Source organism: Limulus polyphemus, unplaced genomic scaffold, assembly GCF_000517525.1.
Source record: "Limulus polyphemus unplaced genomic scaffold, Limulus_polyphemus-2.1.2 Scaffold856, whole genome shotgun sequence".
Classification (NCBI taxonomy): Eukaryota; Metazoa; Arthropoda; class Merostomata; order Xiphosura; family Limulidae; genus Limulus; species Limulus polyphemus.
In genome coordinates, this window is record NW_013666466.1 from 19,815 (window position 1) to 41,217 (window position 21,403).

Sequence of the window (21,403 nt, forward strand, 5' to 3'; positions counted from 1 at the left end):
AAATATGGATCTTTTCAAGTTATTTAAGACTAGATTAGGTAAAATAAGTAATAATAATAATATAATTAAAATAGTTCACAAGGCACACACCCATACAGCTCTTGTGTAATTTAATTCGATAGTGTAACGTGAGCTTCATCTTCCCTGAGTGATTTACAATTTATAATGGTGTGGATAGTAGTTAGACATGATTCAAAGGACAATAAAACAATAAAATTTAATTATAAATAGGTGTATAATATTACGAACTTAGAGCTACTTAGGATAAACGAATGTAGTTTCATGTCACAATTTGAAGTCACTCTAGAAAGAAAAAAAAGGTTAATTTAGGTTTATTTTTGTGGTTACAAGGTCGGTCAAATTGACTGATCTCATTTTGAGATAGGGTAGAGAAAATAACAGATAAACTATAAAGTTTTACTGAATAAAAACGTTTGAAATGCATTCATAGGTTTTAGGGATTACACAAAACAATTTTTGAGATGATGAAAAGTATTTTTAATTTTAGCATGAAAATTACTTTGCACACAGACTATTCAAAACAAATACTCAATATATTCATGGACAAATCTTTATCTTATTTTCTTAAAAATACTTCACAAAGAAATATGACTTTGTATGTGAAAGATTTGTAATATTAACTGAAAGACTGCCAAATTTCTTGAAGATATACCCAATATATTGAGAGTTATAAGTATTAAATTTATAAAGACTTTAAACGAGTACAAAAGGTCACATGACTCAGTCAAATTGACCAACCCCATATTGAGAGGGTTAAGGTAAATGTTTATATTTTATTTTCCATCTCCTCTATTATATCACTAACTATCTATTATCATCAACATACAGTGCAATGAAATGTTTAAAATTAACAAATGGAAATATGTACATACCTTTCAACTTTTTATAGAAATCCACTAGAATAGTCTTATTTTTCTTATATGTGTAATTTCACATCTTTACCTTTTCACTTATAGTTTATTTTTAATTTTCCTTTCAAAGTCTTCGTCTTTTATCATTTATGCCGATACTTCAACTGATGCCTGTGGGGCTTTATGAAGTTATTTCGGCAGACTCCCAACAGAAGTGCGTTGCCTTAACAAGATGGCACTTATTCATGCCATCTTGTTTATAACCTTTTACAATCCAGGCAACATGTTAAACTTATAAAAATCATTAAACTTTTCAAATATGATTTTTAAAACATGCATAATACATAATTAACTAAAATATTAAATACCTAAATACAATTTAACTGTCTCTCTAACTATAGTATATTTAGGTAAGAAACCACCATAAGTGTTATAGTCAATCAAGCAGACAACAATACTAAGAGCAGTTACATCTATTTCAATACGAAAACTGCATACCAATTTCAAATTAACCTTTGGTGGAGTACAGTGTAAACTAGGCTCTTTCTAATGACTATATACATTTGTGTCAAGTAATTACATGTACACTGTAGATCTCAAGGTAAAGTACAGAAGGTGGACATGACATCCATCAAGGGTTGAAAAATGTACATCTCTTTCCCGGACAATGCAGCTGCATACTTTAGATATAATGTGTCAGATAGTTCAAACACATGCAGCACATTAGCATCTAGATACTCATGTACAGTGCCCTGCTAAAGTTGAGATTTTTCCTAGCGCATAGATCATATGACACAAAAACTGCAGTTTAAGTATTTTTTTTTGAAACATCTCCTTTGAAATATAGAAAACTTAGATAACATAAAAATTCAAATTATAACATACATTATAATGCTAATCTCACTGACAATTAATTAAATTTTGAAAGTAATGCAGTAGTATACACAGAAAAGAATTTAAAAATGGCACTGTGCACAAAAGGGTTAAGTAATATCTGATCACGTGAACTGGACACAAAAGATGGTCAGGATCAGATAGATCAATGGAGGAAATATAGGAAAAAAGGTACGAACACCCTCCCGAGCTGTCCATGTCTTGAGACAGAACAAGTGGTCTGAGAATAAAATCAAGGAAGAGCTGTGAAATAAAGTACAGGAGGCATACAATGCATAAAGATCAGATATGTGACAACCATAAGCAAGAAAGAAAAGGAAATAGGTCTTCAGTGAGAACAAGAAACAAGTAGCCGAGGGTTCAAACAGAGCCTGTGTAATTGCATGGAAAACCACATTAAAGTCCCAATCAAGCAAAACAACTGGACAAGAGGGACAATGAATGAGAAAGGACAGGAGCAACAAACAAAGCACCATAGAGAAAAAGCTGAAAAGTAGTCAAGCGGTAGATGGACTGGCAATGAAAAACTCACCATTTGCATTGATAGAGAGAGTGGAAGGACAACATGAACAAAATGACTTACTTATTCAGGGAGACCTGGCCAGCAAGCAAGGGACTAGACAAATCCCATATGTAAAGACAAAAAGAAAACAAGCACGGTTGGAGCAAGAAGGGTCTTGATGAGGGTAAAGGAAGAGGTGCACTGGATGTAAGACAGTGGAGAAGGGAAAACCATAGATGAGCTGGCCAAAAAGGTGATATCAACAAGCTTCGGCAAGGAGTGATGTGAATCAATGTCAAGAAGGAAGTATACACACAGAAAGAGATAAGACCATTCCTGGCTGAGAGCATTCACAGCCAGAGCATGTGGTTGAGGCACTGACGACTAGAAGAGGGGACGTTAGTATTGAGTGTAGTGGCAAGGTGCTATTCAATTGCATGCACAACCAGTTCAAAAACAACAAATGATCTGAGGATGGAGTGACCAAGCTATAGGAGAAATCCTGTTTGGACAAGAAAGTCAATCCATCACTGAGTCCAAAGCTCCTGGCACACGACAGGCTGTCAAATGAACCTGACATGAATGGGACCAAAATAGTAAGTCTAATGTGCGGAAGCAAAGGTTCAAAGAGTGAGTAACCACTCTAGGGATTGATATGTGAAACAACTGTAAAACTGTCTGGGTGGATCATAAATAAATGATCTTAGAAACGAGGAAAGAAGAAATAATTCATCTGATGTAATGCCAAGAGTTTCAGAACAATTATGTGGAAGGTATGCTCAATAGGAGACTGTATCCCTAATGCTGTGGAGTTGTCTAGTGGCCCCAACTTGTAAGAGAAATATTGCTGAAGAAGTGGAGATCCAGATGTGGGGTAGTGGGATCTTAACCACAGTGTTGGTATGGTCCAGTCACCAAGACAGAGCATAGAAAAGAGGTGGCAGTCACAACAGAGGACTGGATCTTGAGAAATGTTCCACTGATTCCTCAATGTCCATTGAAGAAGTCTCGTGTTAGCACAACCTTGAGGAACAAGATGTTTGATAGACACAAAAGCACCTCAAAAGAGACAGAACCTCCAGAACAGGGAGTACAGGAGAGGCAAGAGCTGAGATGACTAAACACTATGTTCTTCATGGACGAATGGGGGAAAGCTAAGCCCAACTGAAGCAAAAATTGAAATAAAGACTTCAAGGTGGACTAACTACCAAGTCAAAGTTAGGAACAACTTGAAAAACTTGAACAGTCAACCCAGATGAGCCACCTAGAGAAGAATGGATGTGGCCAATGAGGAGACTTCCTAAGAAAAGGAAAATAGAAGCCAATGGCTCATATAATAATGGAATTGAAGTTGAGTATTTGCTAGCTTACACTTCGAAATAAGCTTTGAATCTGATGAAATTCTTCTTGGTTACTTGTATAAAGTCATAAATAAAAAAATATTGTTAAAAAAACAACCATCTTTTTTGGTTTTCACCATAAAAATAATACACTGTAATACACTCAATATGTTTCAATACTTTACAATGTCTTGAAATATAAACAAGAGGGAATCCTCAATAGCCATGGCAATTGCAATTCTTTTAGGCAGAGTTAGAGTAAATTTATCCATGAGACCTTCCGTTTTTTCCTTTTCATTAGCTGTATTTTTGTGCGCCAGCAATACCAAGCATGGGGCCCTCGTATACCTGATTCAATTTTATTATTCATCAGGAACTCTACCAGCCAACCCTCAAGCTGAAATTCTTTTAGGAAGGATTAGACTAAATTAATCTGTGAGACCTTGGTCAAATATTTCAATCAAAATGGCTTGACCTCCTGAGTCAAAAACTGTAATTAGATCTCAAATCAGTCAAGAAACTACGGAGCTAAAAGCTAAAAGTTTGTACTTGAAAAAAAAAACAGAGCCATTCTATGAGCCTCTATGTTACCAAAGATAAGAAGCATTCCATTTCTTCAAAATCTTTGAGAAGATATGCCTTCTTTTTCATCCTGTAACAAGCTGCCACTGTTCTGAGATTTTCTGAGACATATGTGCAATTTGATAGAAAATCTGTACACATACTTCCTGATAATTTCTGGCTTCATGAGAATCTGTATCAATATATTGTATTACAATAATACCATGACAACAGATAAAGTTTAGTAAAAACATTTCTTCATCTACCAGTTTTTGAGTTGAAATACACTACTGGATTCCTCTGTAAGTTTTGCAAAAGAGATCAGGATATACTTGATGTGTGCCTCCCAAATAGGGTATACAATAAGTGGTCTAATAACTAAGAGATTTGTTGTTAATTACAAAGAACAATTATGATAGTACAAAAGTGATAACATACTAAACTGTTCTTAACATAAAAAGTTATCTCAAAATTTATTATGTTATGTAAGATGTAAGTATGAGGTTCAAAAATAACAGCAAAAATAGGAAAGCAAACAATCTGACAATTTATGTAAGTGATTATATTTTCAAGTAAGTATTTAAAAAAAAAATGACAATCTATGAAGTCTTAATAGTTTTCTTCCTTAGCTCCTAGCAAAAAAAAAAACCTTAATGAAAATGAGCAAGTATTAGTACTATGAACATTAAAACATCCACTAAAATAAAACTGAATGAGGTCAATGTTGGACAATTGAAATTATAAAAATTAAAGAAAATAAACTTGTAATTGGTCTTCCACACATTAAAAAAAGCTGAACTGAAATCTATTCAATACAAATGTATTTAATTTTATACACATAAACTAAACAAATAAATAAAATATTTTGATATTGGGTTGATTTCAATATGCCCTGACAAAAATAATAGTGTTTGTGAATTTCTTTTTCTGAGCATAAAAGGCCCTCACAGCCCCTCCCTAAGATGAAAGTCAAAATGGTTTTGAAAAAGGTAACACTAACACAATGTAATGTAATTGCAAATTTGTCAGCTTTAGAGAAGTCATAAGCTAATGACCTATACAAGTAAAAAAAGCTTTTACTTTCATCTATGTATGCCAATATGACTTCCAGTTCAGCAGAGATTGATGTAAAGATTAGAAAAAAGTAATAAGAGCTTAGATGCATGATATGGTGCTAGAAAAAACGATGTTTATTAATAATTCTATCACAATTACAATCCTGAAATTTTTTAAGGATGCCTTTATTATTTTATATTAAATTTTAATTATGATATTGCAGTATTATAGGAAAAGAAACTGAACAAGATAAAGTAGGCTTGGTTAATTCAACTTTAACTTGACTTTATCAAGTTTTGTTTTGTCAACAAGACCTTTGTGTTTGGCCTCATTTGTCTAAGTAACTGCTGAAATGGGCAAAGAAAATCACTAAAAAAGAAACATAGAAGTTATAATATATAATTAATCAAATGTTCTGATTAACAATTTTAAAAAGTTGATTTGTTTATAAATTTTGTACTATAAAAAAGTTATTTTTATTGTATTTAAGTGATCATAAACAGAGTGAAACTGTGTGCAGAGTTTTTCCAATAAAAACAAAGATAAAATTCAGTTTTATAAAATGAAACTATAGTAAAGTTTTAGAAGAATGTAAAGAGACATACAAATCAATGATTGAACTCTATAACAAAGGAAGTAGTTTATATTGTTTCTTAAAAACATATCACCATCAAACCTTTCAAATTTTTGAAGGTGCAATTTCATACAATTATCACCTAAAGAAATATTTTATTTGTACAAGCAACATAATATGTACAAAGTTAAGTTAAAGTTTCAAACTACTTCATCCAATAACTTGTTCTGTAATGCAATAAAATAAACCATAAAATGGGTAAATCAAACATCATGGAAAAAAATATTTTTTTCATGAGAAACCAATTTTGACTTAGAAAAATGGCAAAATGACCAAAACAAAACAAAAATATCTTACCAAAGTGAAAGAGCAAAACAGAAGTTCTATGCTTAAGAAATAATAAACACAAGAAACATATGAACAGGACAATAGATTCCAGGATACATTTTCACTGTTTAAGAAACATTAAAATCAATTATTATCTACATTGTTAGAAAATTCAAATTCTATGATTTAGTTCTCATTAGAAGTAGGAAACTTGGAAAATCAAACATTCCCTCCAGTAATGGAATACTTAAAATTTTTTACTTTACCTATGCGTATGGGCTTAGTCATTTTAACCAAACTTGTAACCATAACATAACATTTAAGAACTACAAGAGACCTGTTGGTCCATCTAGAATGTCTCATCCAATAAACCATTAAATACCATAACATAACATTTAAGAACTACAAGAGACATGTTGGTCCATCTAGAATGTCTCATCCAATAAACCATTAAATAAAAACAAATATTTATAAAACCTTCCCTTAAACTCCCTTAAATTTCCTGTTTCTACAACATCTGAAGCAACCCATTCCAAAGACAAACTACCCTGTTCAAAAAATAAAGCTTTCTTAGCTGAAGATGACTTTTACCCTTCCAAAATTTATATTTGTGTCCCTTAGTCCTACCATTCCCACTATCAACCCTCTCACTACTGGTAGGCCAAAATGCATGTTAGATAGTTAGATTCAAAATTTAATGAAACTAATTATTAATGATGTATACAAGTAACCTTGACACAAAAAGAAAGTTAATAAATCAAATTTTAATATTATGTAATTTTTAGTACTACAAATTCAAAAATTACATCAATAATATAAAAACCTAGTGAAAGTTGTATTCTTATTGTGAAGATGATACTTTTATTTAAAATTATGTTCTGTTATAAATAAATGGTTGTTGCACATAGCATAGTCATTTTTCTAATTGTCTGCATCTTGAATACCTAATGTGTGAAATTTTTTATGGTTTTGTGTTTAAGATGCTGCCATTCAATAACTGGTTTTTCAGCACAACAGATGGCACCATTGTATTTATTATTTCAATCACATAGATAGATTGCTCCACTGCTCCATTATAGTAAGATTGTTTTACTAAAAAGTTTATAATTTTCATATTTTAGCTTTTGTTGAAAAAAATATATAACGATAAATAAAAAAAATATACATTAAAAACAAGGATTTGTAGTACTTTCTGACACTTTAGGCAGTTTGTACTCGTATAGATGTTCTTCCATCAGCTTCTGTGTCTCAGAAATTTGGGGGCCAAAACACAAATTTATGTAGCTTTCAATTACACATCTTAGAACAACAACGATTTATCAGTCACTAGAACAGAATGTTTCCTTTTGAAGTATGCTATAAATATGTTTAAAAATTATTAGCTGTTTGGAGTAGCAATATAATTATTATGTAGCTAAAGATTTAGGTCAAGTGATACCAAAACTAAACATTGGTAAATACATTTATGTATAGGAGATTATTCTCTTCCTGTTGGTTACAAATATGTCTATCAGCCAGGTAAAGTTGATTAGCAATCAATAAAAGAGAGGATGACAAAACCTTGTCGAAACATTGTACATTTGCTGTTATGTTAAACTTATATTAAAATTTTTCTTCATTACCCATTCAAGCTATTGCCAAGCATTAAAAAATACTATATTTAAACAGAAGAAAATACTCAAGCTCCTCCATTACGCCCAATTAATTCAATAGTTACCCCAAAGAGAGTTAAAACATCCAACTGTAGTACTTGAAAATATGTGAAACATTTGGTCCTTCTCAATTGTGTGTGTATGAACATCGTTTCAAATATGATGCTTAAAAGAACACAAGATTTGATGCCAGATTCAGGTTCACTGACCCTGAAAACCTATTGTTAGACTCCCATCATGCATGGAGGACTTTACAGGCATGTTTAAGCTCCCCTTGGTATGGAGTTATGCCTTCTAGATGAATACATCCATGAACCATCCTGAGTCTGCCTGTCAAGATTTATCCTGCTAGGTCATAAACTGTGAATTTATATAAAATTGTATTTTATTTTATTAAAAGAAATTTCATTTTGATAAAACTGAACTTACAGAGTTCAATTCTGATCTAGAAAAATTGAAAGGAAAGGTTAATAAAAGAAAAACTATGATACATTTCAAAATATATTAAATGAAAATAAATACATACCATCAATATTCAACATCATCTTCCATTGGCTTGGCCGAACACTTTGATGAAAACCAAACCAAACTTCCCTACCACCACCCAGTGGATGATAGTAACCATCTGGACTTGAGAAAAAAGACCTTCCAACTGGTGTGTATCTATGTAACAAAAACAAAAATTCTAGTTAAAAATTCATGAGAAGCTGCAGTTTGTTTTCTTTTTCTCCCAGTAAAGATGCAATCTATGATAGCCATTCACAAATAATCTTAACCAAAAACAATACTAGAAAATAGCTAAATGTATCTGTAGGCAAAAGCAGAGTAAATGAACTATCACTGAAAATAAAATCACACTTCCACTATCTTATGAACAATATTACCAAGACTAGAGAAATGCAATCGTTTACCTGGCACATATCTATGTAAATAAAATTTATTCTAACCAAGCAACTTCTTGAACACTTATGAATAAAATGCATATTTTGTCATGTTTTCTCAGCCAGAAGAAAAAAATCCTAGTGAAAGATTAATTGTATCTAAAAATGAAAAGTGTATACAGAAATTTCCATGATAAGTTTTCTTTTTTTTTCATGATTTTCAAATGAATACTGCTGTATGAAAAAAGCTTTTAGAGTTTTCACTTATGCTCTAAATATAACACTAAATTAGCATTTGTAAAATGCACAAACAGTACACATCAACTTTCATATTCCACAACATTAGTCTTGGCAAGGCACACTGTATACACAAACTTAAATCTTTTATGAATATTAATAAATCATAGTTAAAAAAAAACCCCACAAAAACTGTGTATGATAACAAATGAAGACAAATTTGTTGGGTAGAACTGCCAATAATGGCCAAGTTTAATGGCACAGTGAAATTCTATAAAGCCTTCGTATGTCTGAATTAGATGAAGAATAATGAAAAAAAGCCCAAATATTAAATCAAAACAACTTAGAAAAATTTTAGAGTAAAAAATTTATAGCACTTTCATTTACAAATTAATAACAGAATAAAACATCACAAAGTACTTTTTTTTTTACCTATAAGCCTATAAACAAGACACAAAGATTTGCTCATTAACTAAAAGGCAAGCAACCTACATAAAGTCAGTGTGCACACTATCAACTACTGTATCCTCAATTTCCATATGAGAATAAAGGATTCAATCTTGAGCTTACTTATACAAAGTTTAGGATTTTCATATTCAAAAGTAAAACTTATTTACCACTGTTAAATAGATGTATCTCATCAAAACAATGCTATAGTATTGTATAAAGCTTAGTTTTACAAATCCCACACTAAAGGACTGTATTTAGCTAGCTATAGCCAAACCAGCATTACATTTGATAAATGTATGGATATAGATAACATTTCAAATTAAACAAATCACAGAAATATTTTACAGTAACATTAATGATATAGATTAGCAAAAAAAGGACCAAAGATTAAAAAATTGGTTATCCACATATTCAGCATTAAAAAAAAAACCTTGTATTTGCAGTATTTATGATTTAATTATATTCAAAATAACCAGATAAAACTTTTATTCAGAATAAAGAACCATAAACATGAAGTTTTGGACTAATGATATGAAAGATGTTTTATACAAAACATCAAGTGAGAGATAATTTAAATTTACATGTTTTTAAGATGCACAGTATGATAAGTTGTGGAAAGCACAGTTCCTGAAAGAAGTGAAAACATTCAAAATACTGTTTTATCATCATAACAGTAAATGTGGCAACAAAGTTGAATACCACAGCATAACATTGGTGGTGTGTGCATTTCTTTTTACTAAGTTCTATAAATGACTCAAATGATATGTATTACAATATAATAATTGTTATTTTCATTTCTAACGATGCTTAATGAACTTTCATTTTTTGGTAGTTGCAAAAACTCAGACCATATTAATACAGCTTATCAGTGAGAATAACAAAAACATTTTTTAAAAATATGCTTTAGAAACATAATTACAAACAGTGGTTATAGCAACTGCATATGAGATTGATCACAGATGCTTCTTTTTTATTTATGTGTATGTATGTTATACTGGAATGTGTCTATATATATATATTTTTTTTTTCCCAAGAATAAAGCTGTTATTCTGTTTGTTTGTTGTTAACAATAAAGCAACATAATAGGCCAACAACACTGAAACAGGTATTTTTAATGTTATAAGCTTTCAGACTTTGCAATAAGCCACTGGGGGCACTATATTGTCTGGGTCCTTATAAAATAAGCTTTCATCAGGCAAATTACTTTTTGTGTGTGTACCTAAAATACTTATCTATGGTATCATTAAAGAAGGCTTAGATTTTAGAGCTCAATTAAAGACAGGAGGTTTTACCTTTTCTGAAAGACCCTTTCGATTAAACTGATATTTCCTTACACAGCTGGGTGCATGTGCCAAATAATATACATTTGAATTTCCAGTACTATACCAATTCAACGTAACACTAACTCTAAAAATACTCATCATTTAGTGTAGTCAAAATCTTAAAGTACAGTAAGACACATGTGGGAAAGAAAACATAAAGTTGGTTAAGTAGAAGTAAAGGTCTAAACAGAGCAAGCAATGTTGTTATACAAAAGAGAAATGGAAAACTGGAAAAAGTAAATGAACTAAGCCAAGACTACTCAACGTACATTATCTTGGGCTCTTGTTTCTCCCAGTTTTTAAGAATTCAAACATTTCACCTGTTTTCATGTTGATACAATAGATACAATACATTGTGACATAGTCTATGCCATCTAAAAACTTAACTATTTTGGTTTGCTTATTGTATAATAACTGTTTATCTTAACTTTGGATACACAAGTTAGTAAAACATCAGCAAGCTTTGATGTTTATTTCATTCATAGGTTGGCTCATATGTAATGTAACAGAGCTAAACGTGTCAATATGAAAAATAAAAAAAAAGGAAAACTCCACATTTAAAATAATGTCTTAAAACTAATTGCCCTAGAGGATCTAAATTTCATCAGAGACAAAATGTCAATTACAAGTTTTATTCAGGAACATAATATAGGGTATCTTACAAACTGTCACATAAGGTATTCAAAATGCTTTCTTTCACTCTCAATCAGTATGTTAAGCCTATCTTTAAATGAAACTCCTACAAGCATTTGTTCTAAACAGTGTTCAATAACCCTCACAATGTCCTAGGTGCATTTTATTAAAATCACTACTTTCATAGTGTTAAAAAGAGGAATGAAGCAATGCTAATCTGCAGGATTTAAATAAGCAACATAATGTGGTTTGAAACACCCTGTAACAAATCATACTTTTTCAAGATAAAACTTATGATTCTCAATGTGCTTCTGATGAAATTATGTTTCCTTTTCCCTTACGACAGTTAATGTCTTTATTTAATCATTTTAAACATGAAGTCCATTTTATATTCATAATAGTAAAAATAGAGGACAAACAAATATCGTTAAATCATATTTAAAAAAAAAGACCTAATAAGTCCTTAGCACTTTTGAAAAACATTTTTTATTGAGGTTTTCTTTATAATCACTCTGTAGTTATTCAAGCCATCTCCAAGCATTATTTAACAATCTGTTCAACATTCCTTGTTTAAGGAACATATCTATCTAATTAAATTAGTCCTGTAGTCGATTATTATAATACATTTACTCTGTGGTATATTAATATACCATGTGTTTCAATCTTCTTATAATATTATAGTATTTATTCTAAATTTATCAATTATTCTGTATATATGCAGGTTCCACATAATATGTGATCAAGAAAACCATTAAGCTTATTTTCTTCCAGCTGCCTTTGTTATTCTTTAGTAGATAATGCCTGTTCTACCCATGGGATTTTGCTGAAATATTTCACAATGTGCAAAGATGTCTACAACAGTGTGTTTAAGTGGCAGTTAAGGTGATATTTTGAGGTTACAGGCTCATCTACATTTGAATGAGAGCAAACACTCATATAATTAGAGCTAGTTGATCTGGGCAAACAAGGGCTTTATGTTCAATTTCTTTGTTTCATTCATTCTAATGACACAGTTATTTAGAGATTTAGTATTACTTAATAATCTTGACCATATTTCTTGTTATTAAGTGGACCTATCCTACTGCTCTAAAATTAATTCAGTTATATCTAGATATACCATAACTCTACAACACATAAAAACATACTTAGTTAATAAAATATTTCTAATTCTGGCCTTTTACAAGCATAGGAGATTAAAAAAAAAATTTTTTATTGCAGCAGTGAAGATCCATGAAAGTAAAACCTGTGCAATGGGATGACACAAGAATCCATGTCTTACAAGAAAAGCATTAACAAAAACTAAATTGAATCAATGATATTAGATTCTTTTAATACTAATAACAACTGATATATAACACCAATTTTTTTAATGGGGCCAGTAGTGTTTTGCTTTACAGCTTCTACAGGAATATTCCACTAAAACACAATCCATAAGTGACACTAAAGCTTTGATTTGTTTAAATAGTAAATTTGAATTGAATCCACAGCATACATTTGACATATTAAGCAGTAAAGCTTATTGTTGAATTACCTTGTTGAAACAATAAATTTCTATCTGTAGTAAACAACAGTTTTGTCTAAATTACAGATTGAAATATCAATACTTAGGATGAGAAAATAAAATAATAATAACTATAATTATAAGTACCATCCTTTGTGCCTATTTATCTGTGGTCGTAGTTGCTCGATGAGAAAAGCTTCTTTAAATTTCCTGTTGGTGTACTTGGCAGCTTTGGTAAAGATTTGTACAGAAAATGATGGATTCATGCCAGGAGTTATACGTCCAGGATTATCTAAGAAAAAAATTATATACAACTGTGCTTCTCTTATGTTGTAAATGTAGGGTTCTGGTTCATTGTCAACTAATATGTAATGGTAGATGTCACATGCAAGTTGGTAAACAATGCTGGAAGCAAGATACCCATCTTTAGACTATAAACACATTTTAGTAAGACAGTTGGCTTCATTAGACTGAGGTTGGATCTGATTGTTCTTTAACTCTAGTCTACAGTTTAATTTCCTGATTATAGTTTCTATTTTCATGAAGATAATTTTGTCAATTAAAGGTACCATAAAAGTAATCTTGAGGTATCCTTGGAATTTTTTTTTCTTTTTGGCTTATCAATGTTTTTTCATGTTGGAGGTGCTATAGTAACTTTTGTGTTATAGTCTTTGAAAATTTGCTTGATGTAAAAAAGGTGGATATTGGTTGCTCAAAAGGAGTGATTTCAGTTCAGAGATTGTAGTGTTTTTTCACTACAGTTGGGATCGATTCTTTGTAATTCTCCAATAATTGCACCTCTTGGAAGCTTTTGGATGATGAGAGTTGAAGAAAAAGATTTTTAGTTGGTTTGTGATACAAGGTAGATTGTATGTTAATTTCATCATTGATCATTAAGGTAATGTTAAGAAACTCTGTACTCCTGTTGACATTCCAATATTGCTCACCAACTCTCACATATCATCTGCCATTGTGCATACATTGGTGAAACCAGAAAAACCATACACACAAGGAATTAAGAACACACTGACTCTCTTTAAATGACAATATGAGAGAAGCAGAGTTGCAGATCATTTAATAATGGACAAATAACTCCTGGCATGAATCTACCATTCTCTGTATAAATCCTCACCCAAGCCACCAAGTATACAAACAGAAAATTTAAAGAAACTCTTATAGTCAAGCAACTATACCTACAGATGAACAGGAACAAAGGGCAGTGCCTATAATTATAATTATTTTATTTTTTCATCTTAATTTTTATTATTTCAATATGTAATTTAGATAAAACTTATTGTTACTACCAATAGCAACTTATTTTTTCAACAATAAGCTTCACTACTTAATATGTCAAACATGTGCTGTAGAAATGCATACTGCACATTTGATTATAATTTATTATTTAAACCAGTTACAGCTTTGTACTGTAATTTGTGGTTTGTGTTTTAGTGGAACACTCCTGAAGAATCTTATCTTAGTGAAACACTGAGAGTTCAGTTAAAGACAAACAAAATCTGGTATCATTATATTGTTTATTAGTAATACTGAGATTACTTTTATACTCCAACATGCACTAGAGAAATTACATAATGACATTTGATTCTTGTCTATTAAATAAAAGGAAATAATGAATAATAAATACTTTACACCCACACACACACTAACAAATTTAAATTCTCCAAAAAAGTATTTAATGACACAATAATAAAATAATATTCAGAAAACACAAATAGGCATACGTGTTTTATTTGTGACAATGATTCATTTTTCTGTGAAAGCTTTTTGTAGGTGCACAATAAGTATACAAAGAACCTTGAACTTAAACATTATCAACATTAATATTAATAACATTAAAGTTTCCTTTTCAATTAAAAGACTCCATTATTATTAATATCAATTGTTACCACTGTTTCAGCTCTGTAATTAAAAGCAAAAGAATTACATAGTATTACACATGTAAATAACGTTTCAGATGGATGGAAAATAAGCAATAATTTATGCAACTTATCTATGCTCTTGATAATATCTTTAGCCTTTCTTTTTAAAGTACCAATTAGGTATTTTTAATTTATTGCAGATGTATATTAGTAAGTGATAATTCCATTTAAGACACTATACAAATAAACAGTCACAAAATTTTTAAGTAACATTCAAATTAAGCTTAGCCCAATTTAACCTTGTCACAACCATATGTGTAAACAAGATACTAATTAGCAATATTTTCCATGGGATTTAGAGTCACCAGTTGAGAAAATAAAATTGTTATAATGAAAGTCATGAATTAGTGATTTAGATAACTATTTAATGAGTTATTTAATACATTGCTGATAATATCAAAAATAGAACAATTACATATATATATATATATATATTTTTTTTTTTTTCAAATTTTTTAATGTATAAATTATGTAATAAGTTAGTTTCTATGCATTTACAACAGATCTATATTTAATGAAATTATTGTAAAAATCCAAAAGAGGTTTTGAAATATGTTTTTGGACAAAATTATCATAGTGTATCTATAGTAGTTGTACAATTGTCAATTGGTGATGTACAACTAAGGCAGAAAACAGTAGATAAAGCTGATAGACAGGAAAATCAATGTTGCTCAATTTGTAATAGAAATATTACCTCAATAAACATGTGTTCGTAATATTCAGATACATTTCAGTAGAAAAATTTAGCTTTGTTCTGACGCCAATTAAACTCTGGGGCCGAGTGCTACAGAACCTTGTATTTTCTTATAAACAACTGTATTATATGACAGCAGCTCATTTTTTCCTCCAGGCCAAAACAGATAAATATATCAGCTCCAATAAAAATTATATCTATACTCAAAAGATATATTAATTTTGCCAGACAAAGATCAGTGGTACTAATATATCCAACATTCAAACATATAAAAAAACACACAGTAGCACCAAAATATTCCATCCAACCAACAATATATTTATTTGCTATATTCTTGCCACAACAGGCATAACATACAATCTTAAAAATTTGAACCAATAAGTACAACTAGAACTGCAAAACTAGAATGAAACAGTATGAAGTATCTTTATAGTAAGTACATAAATGCCATTCTTATTAATCCAAGACATGCAAGAAATTACCAATTGAAAAGAGTAATTTTTATATGTCTTACAACATTAGAGACATTTTATTCCTCTACCTTATACTATTACATTATTCGTGACTCATTTTTTCTTCACATGATATCTATTTAATTGTTGCACTCAAGGTTTGAACAAGCACTTAGCATTTTCTGTTGGATAATAGAACAAACACAAGTGAGAAACTGCTACATAAAACATGCATTATTGTTAATATAAGTTTAACAAGCAGTAATAAGTTTTAAAATAATACAATTTTGAATAATTTTATTTATAGTCAAGTGATGTGCAGCAGTCATCACAGGGTATAATGATTAGAAATCAAATCATGAACCAGTTTTTAAGAATTTGTTTCATTTCAAATCTGAAATAAAAAAATAAAAACAACACAAAGAGACAAAATAATATTAATAACATACATCACAATACTGTATTTACAAATCCTAACTGTCCTCTAAAAGCAGAAGATTGTCACTGAAATATTTAGCAATGGGGACCAAAATGTTACTGAAGGTTAGAGCTGAGAAATTTAATTGATTAGCCATGACCAGCAATTACATATATTAGTGCCAAATAAACTATCCAATTAATTGAAATTACAATTAATTCAATTAAACATAATTTAGTGTTTTCAATCATTACTGTTTTAAGTTATTCCAATAATTAAGTAAACAAAAGTTAACATTTTCTAAAATCAGAAATGTATTTCCAATAATATTTACCTACTTTCACACTTACAGCTATTACTCGACTGTCTTGGTAAGAAGAACCAGTCTGAGGATGTAGGCAGAATGATAAAGCATTCTGTGGACAAACAGGGAAAATCACTCTGACCAGCGATGTGTGTAGATCAGCAGCAACGAAAAGTAAACCTACAAGTAAAGGTAATACATGGCATGTGGGAATCAGGTCACAAACAGGTGTTGAGAAAGGGGCATGTAACCTTAATATACCACTTAGGTAACTGGAATGTTCATTTGGGATAAAGGACTCAAAGTGACTTGAGAAATCCAGAGAGTACTGGGGATTCAAAGAATATTTTGTCGTGAGTATCGAACGGTAGTTGATAAGGCCACCTTATACAGAGCAATCATGAAAGATGCAAAAAACCCTTGCTAAAGTCATATCAAAAAGCGAGTTATGGTTGACAGTTTTGATTCAAGTAGGTTCAACCTCCTCTCAATACATCACTGCCAATATGTTTGTCATTTTCATTTATAAATGTCCATTGTGGGACTAAGCAAAGACTGAGACAGACAAATGGCAATCATAGAAATTAAACCCTGTGACATGCGAAAGACTACATAACCTCTATGCCTGAAACTTGAGCTTCTGGATAGCTGGGTATACCATGTCAGATCATGGTGGCCTCCACAGAAATGGAAGAGGTGATCACTCCTCAAGGTACCGCAGATGCAGAAACTAGGGTGTAGCTGCCAATGCAGTGCTACCAACAGGACCTGACAATGGGTTGGAATAAATTATAGTTAGTACCTTGGGTAACATATGAATTTGAGGGGAGGCCTAGAGTTGTAATCCCATCCTGTCCTGATGGAATGCATCCATTGCCATAGCCAAAAGATGAGGTAATGTACTGGAGACAAAATTGACAGTAGTTGGATGTACAATGAAAGGTCTACCCACCAATGAAAGTTACAAAATGAGAGTCATGCAATGCAGCATCTATTCTTTTGGGAGAATATGCTTGGGTTGAGACAATTGATCTGCTACCACGGTCATCACCCGTGGAACATATTAAGGTAGTAGGGTGATATGAAAGGAGTGGTCCTGAGAAAGAAGTCCAATAATCGAAAATAAGGAGCCCTGAACCAAGTTACACCTCAATGCGAAACAAGACACAACCATGGAATTGTCAGGGTGAAGCCTAACGAATTTCCCTTTAATAATTTTAGTCCATGAGGCACTGCCTTTTGAAGAGCAAGAGCTAAAACATTGTGTAAGGAAGCCTTGTTGTCCATGCATAGACTCTAGAATTCCCAACTGTTGGAATAAGCATTCAATCCCTGAAGCAAGGCATTTGTGAAGAGATGGAACTCTAGACGAGTTGGAGGCAGAGGAACCCATATATTAATAGTATTCTAACTGAACAACCCATCGAGATCGAGGAATGATCATAACTAAGGAAACTGGTGAATCCAGTGAATTGATGTTTATGATCCCTTGGTTGCATAAAGATAATTAAAAGGTTATCTTGTGCTCTCGTTCCAAAGGCATGAGAGATTCGAGGGTAGCCCACATTCCCAGAAGAGAAAGAACCTTCCATGCAGTGAGAGAAGGAGAGGTAAGAGTTGGGCTTCCTGTTCCACAGCATGAAGCCAGATGGGAGGCAGTTGAGCTCGACTGAGATATGTGATGAGATATTGAATTGGAGCAAGAATAGATGTCTTCGCTCTGAGAATGAAGCCTGCCTTGGTTGTTTCTGAAAGTAGAAACAGAATTTAATTTTCTGAGAATTGATGAGATGGTGCCAGCAGTAACCAGTTGTCTATGGAATAGTATGTACACAGTGCTATGGAAGGGAAGTGACGAAAAAAACTTGGATGATTTGGCAGAAACCGAGTAAAGCCAATGCTAGACTGAAGGTAAAAATCCTGAACTGCAGTATCTGAACCTTGTGCACAAAAAATTCCAAAAGTGGTGGCACACCACCACTATGGCAATATACCAACAGGAGCCAACTACAACAAACTTGGACATTCACAGTCCCAGTAAAAAAATGTCAACTCAGATTGTGGAATGAGTAACTTCTGAACCTTGGAGAACCTAGACCTTGGTACAGATAAAAAAGATTGATGACTGGACACCAATCTCCCATCTTCTTAGGACCATTAACCAATGGGAATAGAACCCTTTAAGAACTTGCACGACACCCTCACTACCCCCAGACCAACCAAACTCTGATAGCCTCAGAACCACGTTCCAAATACCGAAGCTCTGTGGAAGGTGGAAACCCTAAAGGTTGGGTGGATAATAATAGTGATGATGTGAAGTGAATAACTAATCCTGACTCAAGGACCTATAGTGCTCCTGGATCCATGGTTAAGATTACCACATGTCCAAAAATTCTCGGAGCTGAGCCCCCCACAGACCTTGAAGGCATACAATAATTACTGATGTCACTAGCTGCAATCTGACTGAGCAGAGGAACTCTTGAATATAGACAGAATCTATTCTGGGTACCAACGTACTGACGGGCTGATGTCGGGAGTCAGGACCATCGAATAGGGGGAGAACTATGAACCTCTAAAGGAGTTGATGAAATTCAAGATGCCAACAACAACAAGGATGAATGTTGAAGCCAACAATCAAACTAATGTGCATGCTAACTATAGTTCCAGCTCGTCTTCCAACAAAGTGTAGTGTAGGAAAATAAAACGTTGAATTTTAGAGTTGTAAGTCCATAGACTTATCCTGTCCCTCCAGGGACCATTGATCTATTAAGGTTAACTACAAACTCTGCCTTAGAACCCTTACATTCAAGAGGCAAATATATTATTTGAGGGTCAGAATATGCTTCTACCTGGCTATCGTAGGCTAAATCAGGAAGTTCCGACAACTGTGTCAGATAAGGCATAACTGTCCCTTCACATAACTGAGAAGTAAACCTTCCTGCACAAACCACAATGTCAATGGATGGAGGGAAAATGAAATATTCTCTTTCAGACCTTTCAGTCATCAAGTAAGGTGCAGGCTCAAAAGCAACTGGGGAAGACCAAAAATATCACACTCTTGAATAACCAATTGAAAAAACAAATCAAAGGCAGCTTATCCAAAAGGCCTTTTTGTTTTTATTTAATTTAAAGACTGTTTATTACCATTGATTGGAACAAGATTTAGTCAGGTAAGTGTGTTTTGTTAGAGCAAAGCAGTGTTGGGCTATCTGCTGTGTCCATCATTGGGAATCGAACCCCAGATTCCAGTGTTATAAGTCTGTAAACTCACCACTGTCCCACAGGGAGAATGAGAAGCCAACAGACTATAAGAAGGTGCAGGAAAAAGCAAATCTAAATTCTCTCTAGAATGTTGAGGATCACCCTCAATTGCAGCCTGGAGGAACACCATAGAACCGATTATATATTTCTCGATCTCAATACATATATAAGATCACTGATAGTCTCAACCAAGAGTGACTTCCTCCAATTGTTGTGTGATGCTAGATATCAGAGGTGGGATAGAAGTGATTTCCCTCTGTGCCAGAAATAACAATCTGGGAATTCATACATTAAATCGGCTTGCCGATCGGAAATTCCTTTTATTTATTTTTATTAAAAATCAACTAAATCAACTGGCTAACACAACCTGTTAGTGATGCTTTGTTGAGAAAAAGTGATAATATTATCTAAATGATGTACTTATATACAGTACCAGGATAGAGGGCACACTGACCTAGGTGGAGTGTCACTAGACAAATAACACCAAGGGCAATTAAGTGGAGTATAAAAAACTGGATCAAGCAAGCAAAAATCAGACTAATGCTTAGACAGGCAAAGAAAGAAACCCTGGCAGTCATGTTATAGTTGTAAGTTTGAGAGGAGGTAAGTACGTTTTGGAACTAGCATTTCCAATTTTTATTTTCTTCAATTATTCCAACAATCGGTTAACAAAATCACAATAAAATCAATAGTAATGAAAATAACCAACTAACTGAAATAAGAGTTTCCAATTATTCCAACTATCTAAGTAATTGAAATATTGCCACTAAACTTGTTTACCCCCTCTTTGTTACAGCAAAGCTATTAAGATTATCTGCCACTGTCACTAACTTTAAATTTCTCACTAAAGGGAAGGTAGCTGGCATCTGCCAACAACATTTTTGTTGTTGTTGAATTGCTGAATATTGTTGATACTGCCATGTATGGTATTTGCACATTGAGAAGTCCTTTAGACTTACTAAAAATAAGTTGGTCCAGAGACAAAGCAGTCATAAAATGTGCTATCATACATAAGTTAGCAGAGGGTCAGAAGTTGGCAGCTAAGGATAAGCAAAAGCTTCACTATGATAATAATGCTAAAGAAAGGAAACTTCAGGTAAATCAGTTAGTAATGGTACAGCTGTGGCAAGGTGGATGTGTGTCCCTTCCTTTAATCAAATTTGTTGGTAAAGCAAGGCTGTCATTAATAATGGCTGGAGACGGCCATCGAATTTGAATTCATCAAGGCTGTCATTATTATTTAAAGTAGAAGAATAGGTTTCAAAAGTAGAAGTGGGTCTTGAGTTTCTCCTCCAGCATGGGTCAATGGGGCAGTGCTCCCTGACAGAAAATGTATCAAACTGTAGAATATAATTCAAATTTTAGTATTATATATTACTCAATTTCTTAATTTAAAAGCAAATATTAAAAAAACACAGATAAACAATGATTTTTGTGTGTCACATGGTATGTTAAATGCAGCACTGCTTCAAATTAGATGTTTCTGAAGTCAAAATACTAAGTCTATGGTTTCAAACAATTTAGAAACTCAAATT

General features: G+C 32.3%; 1 protein-coding gene across 2 annotated transcripts in view; it reads right to left on the bottom strand.

The window, feature by feature from the left end:
* LOC106460889 (protein argonaute-2-like) overlaps positions 1-21,403 on the bottom strand; it is an 88,082-nt gene that overhangs the window by 13,492 nt on the left and 53,187 nt on the right. For both annotated transcript variants that reach the window (XM_013920645.2, XM_022387689.1), the window contains exon 5: positions 8,305-8,441. In XM_013920645.2, the coding sequence (XP_013776099.1) occupies positions 8,305-8,441 (137 nt within the window). The remainder of the gene's footprint in view (positions 1-8,304; positions 8,442-21,403) is intronic.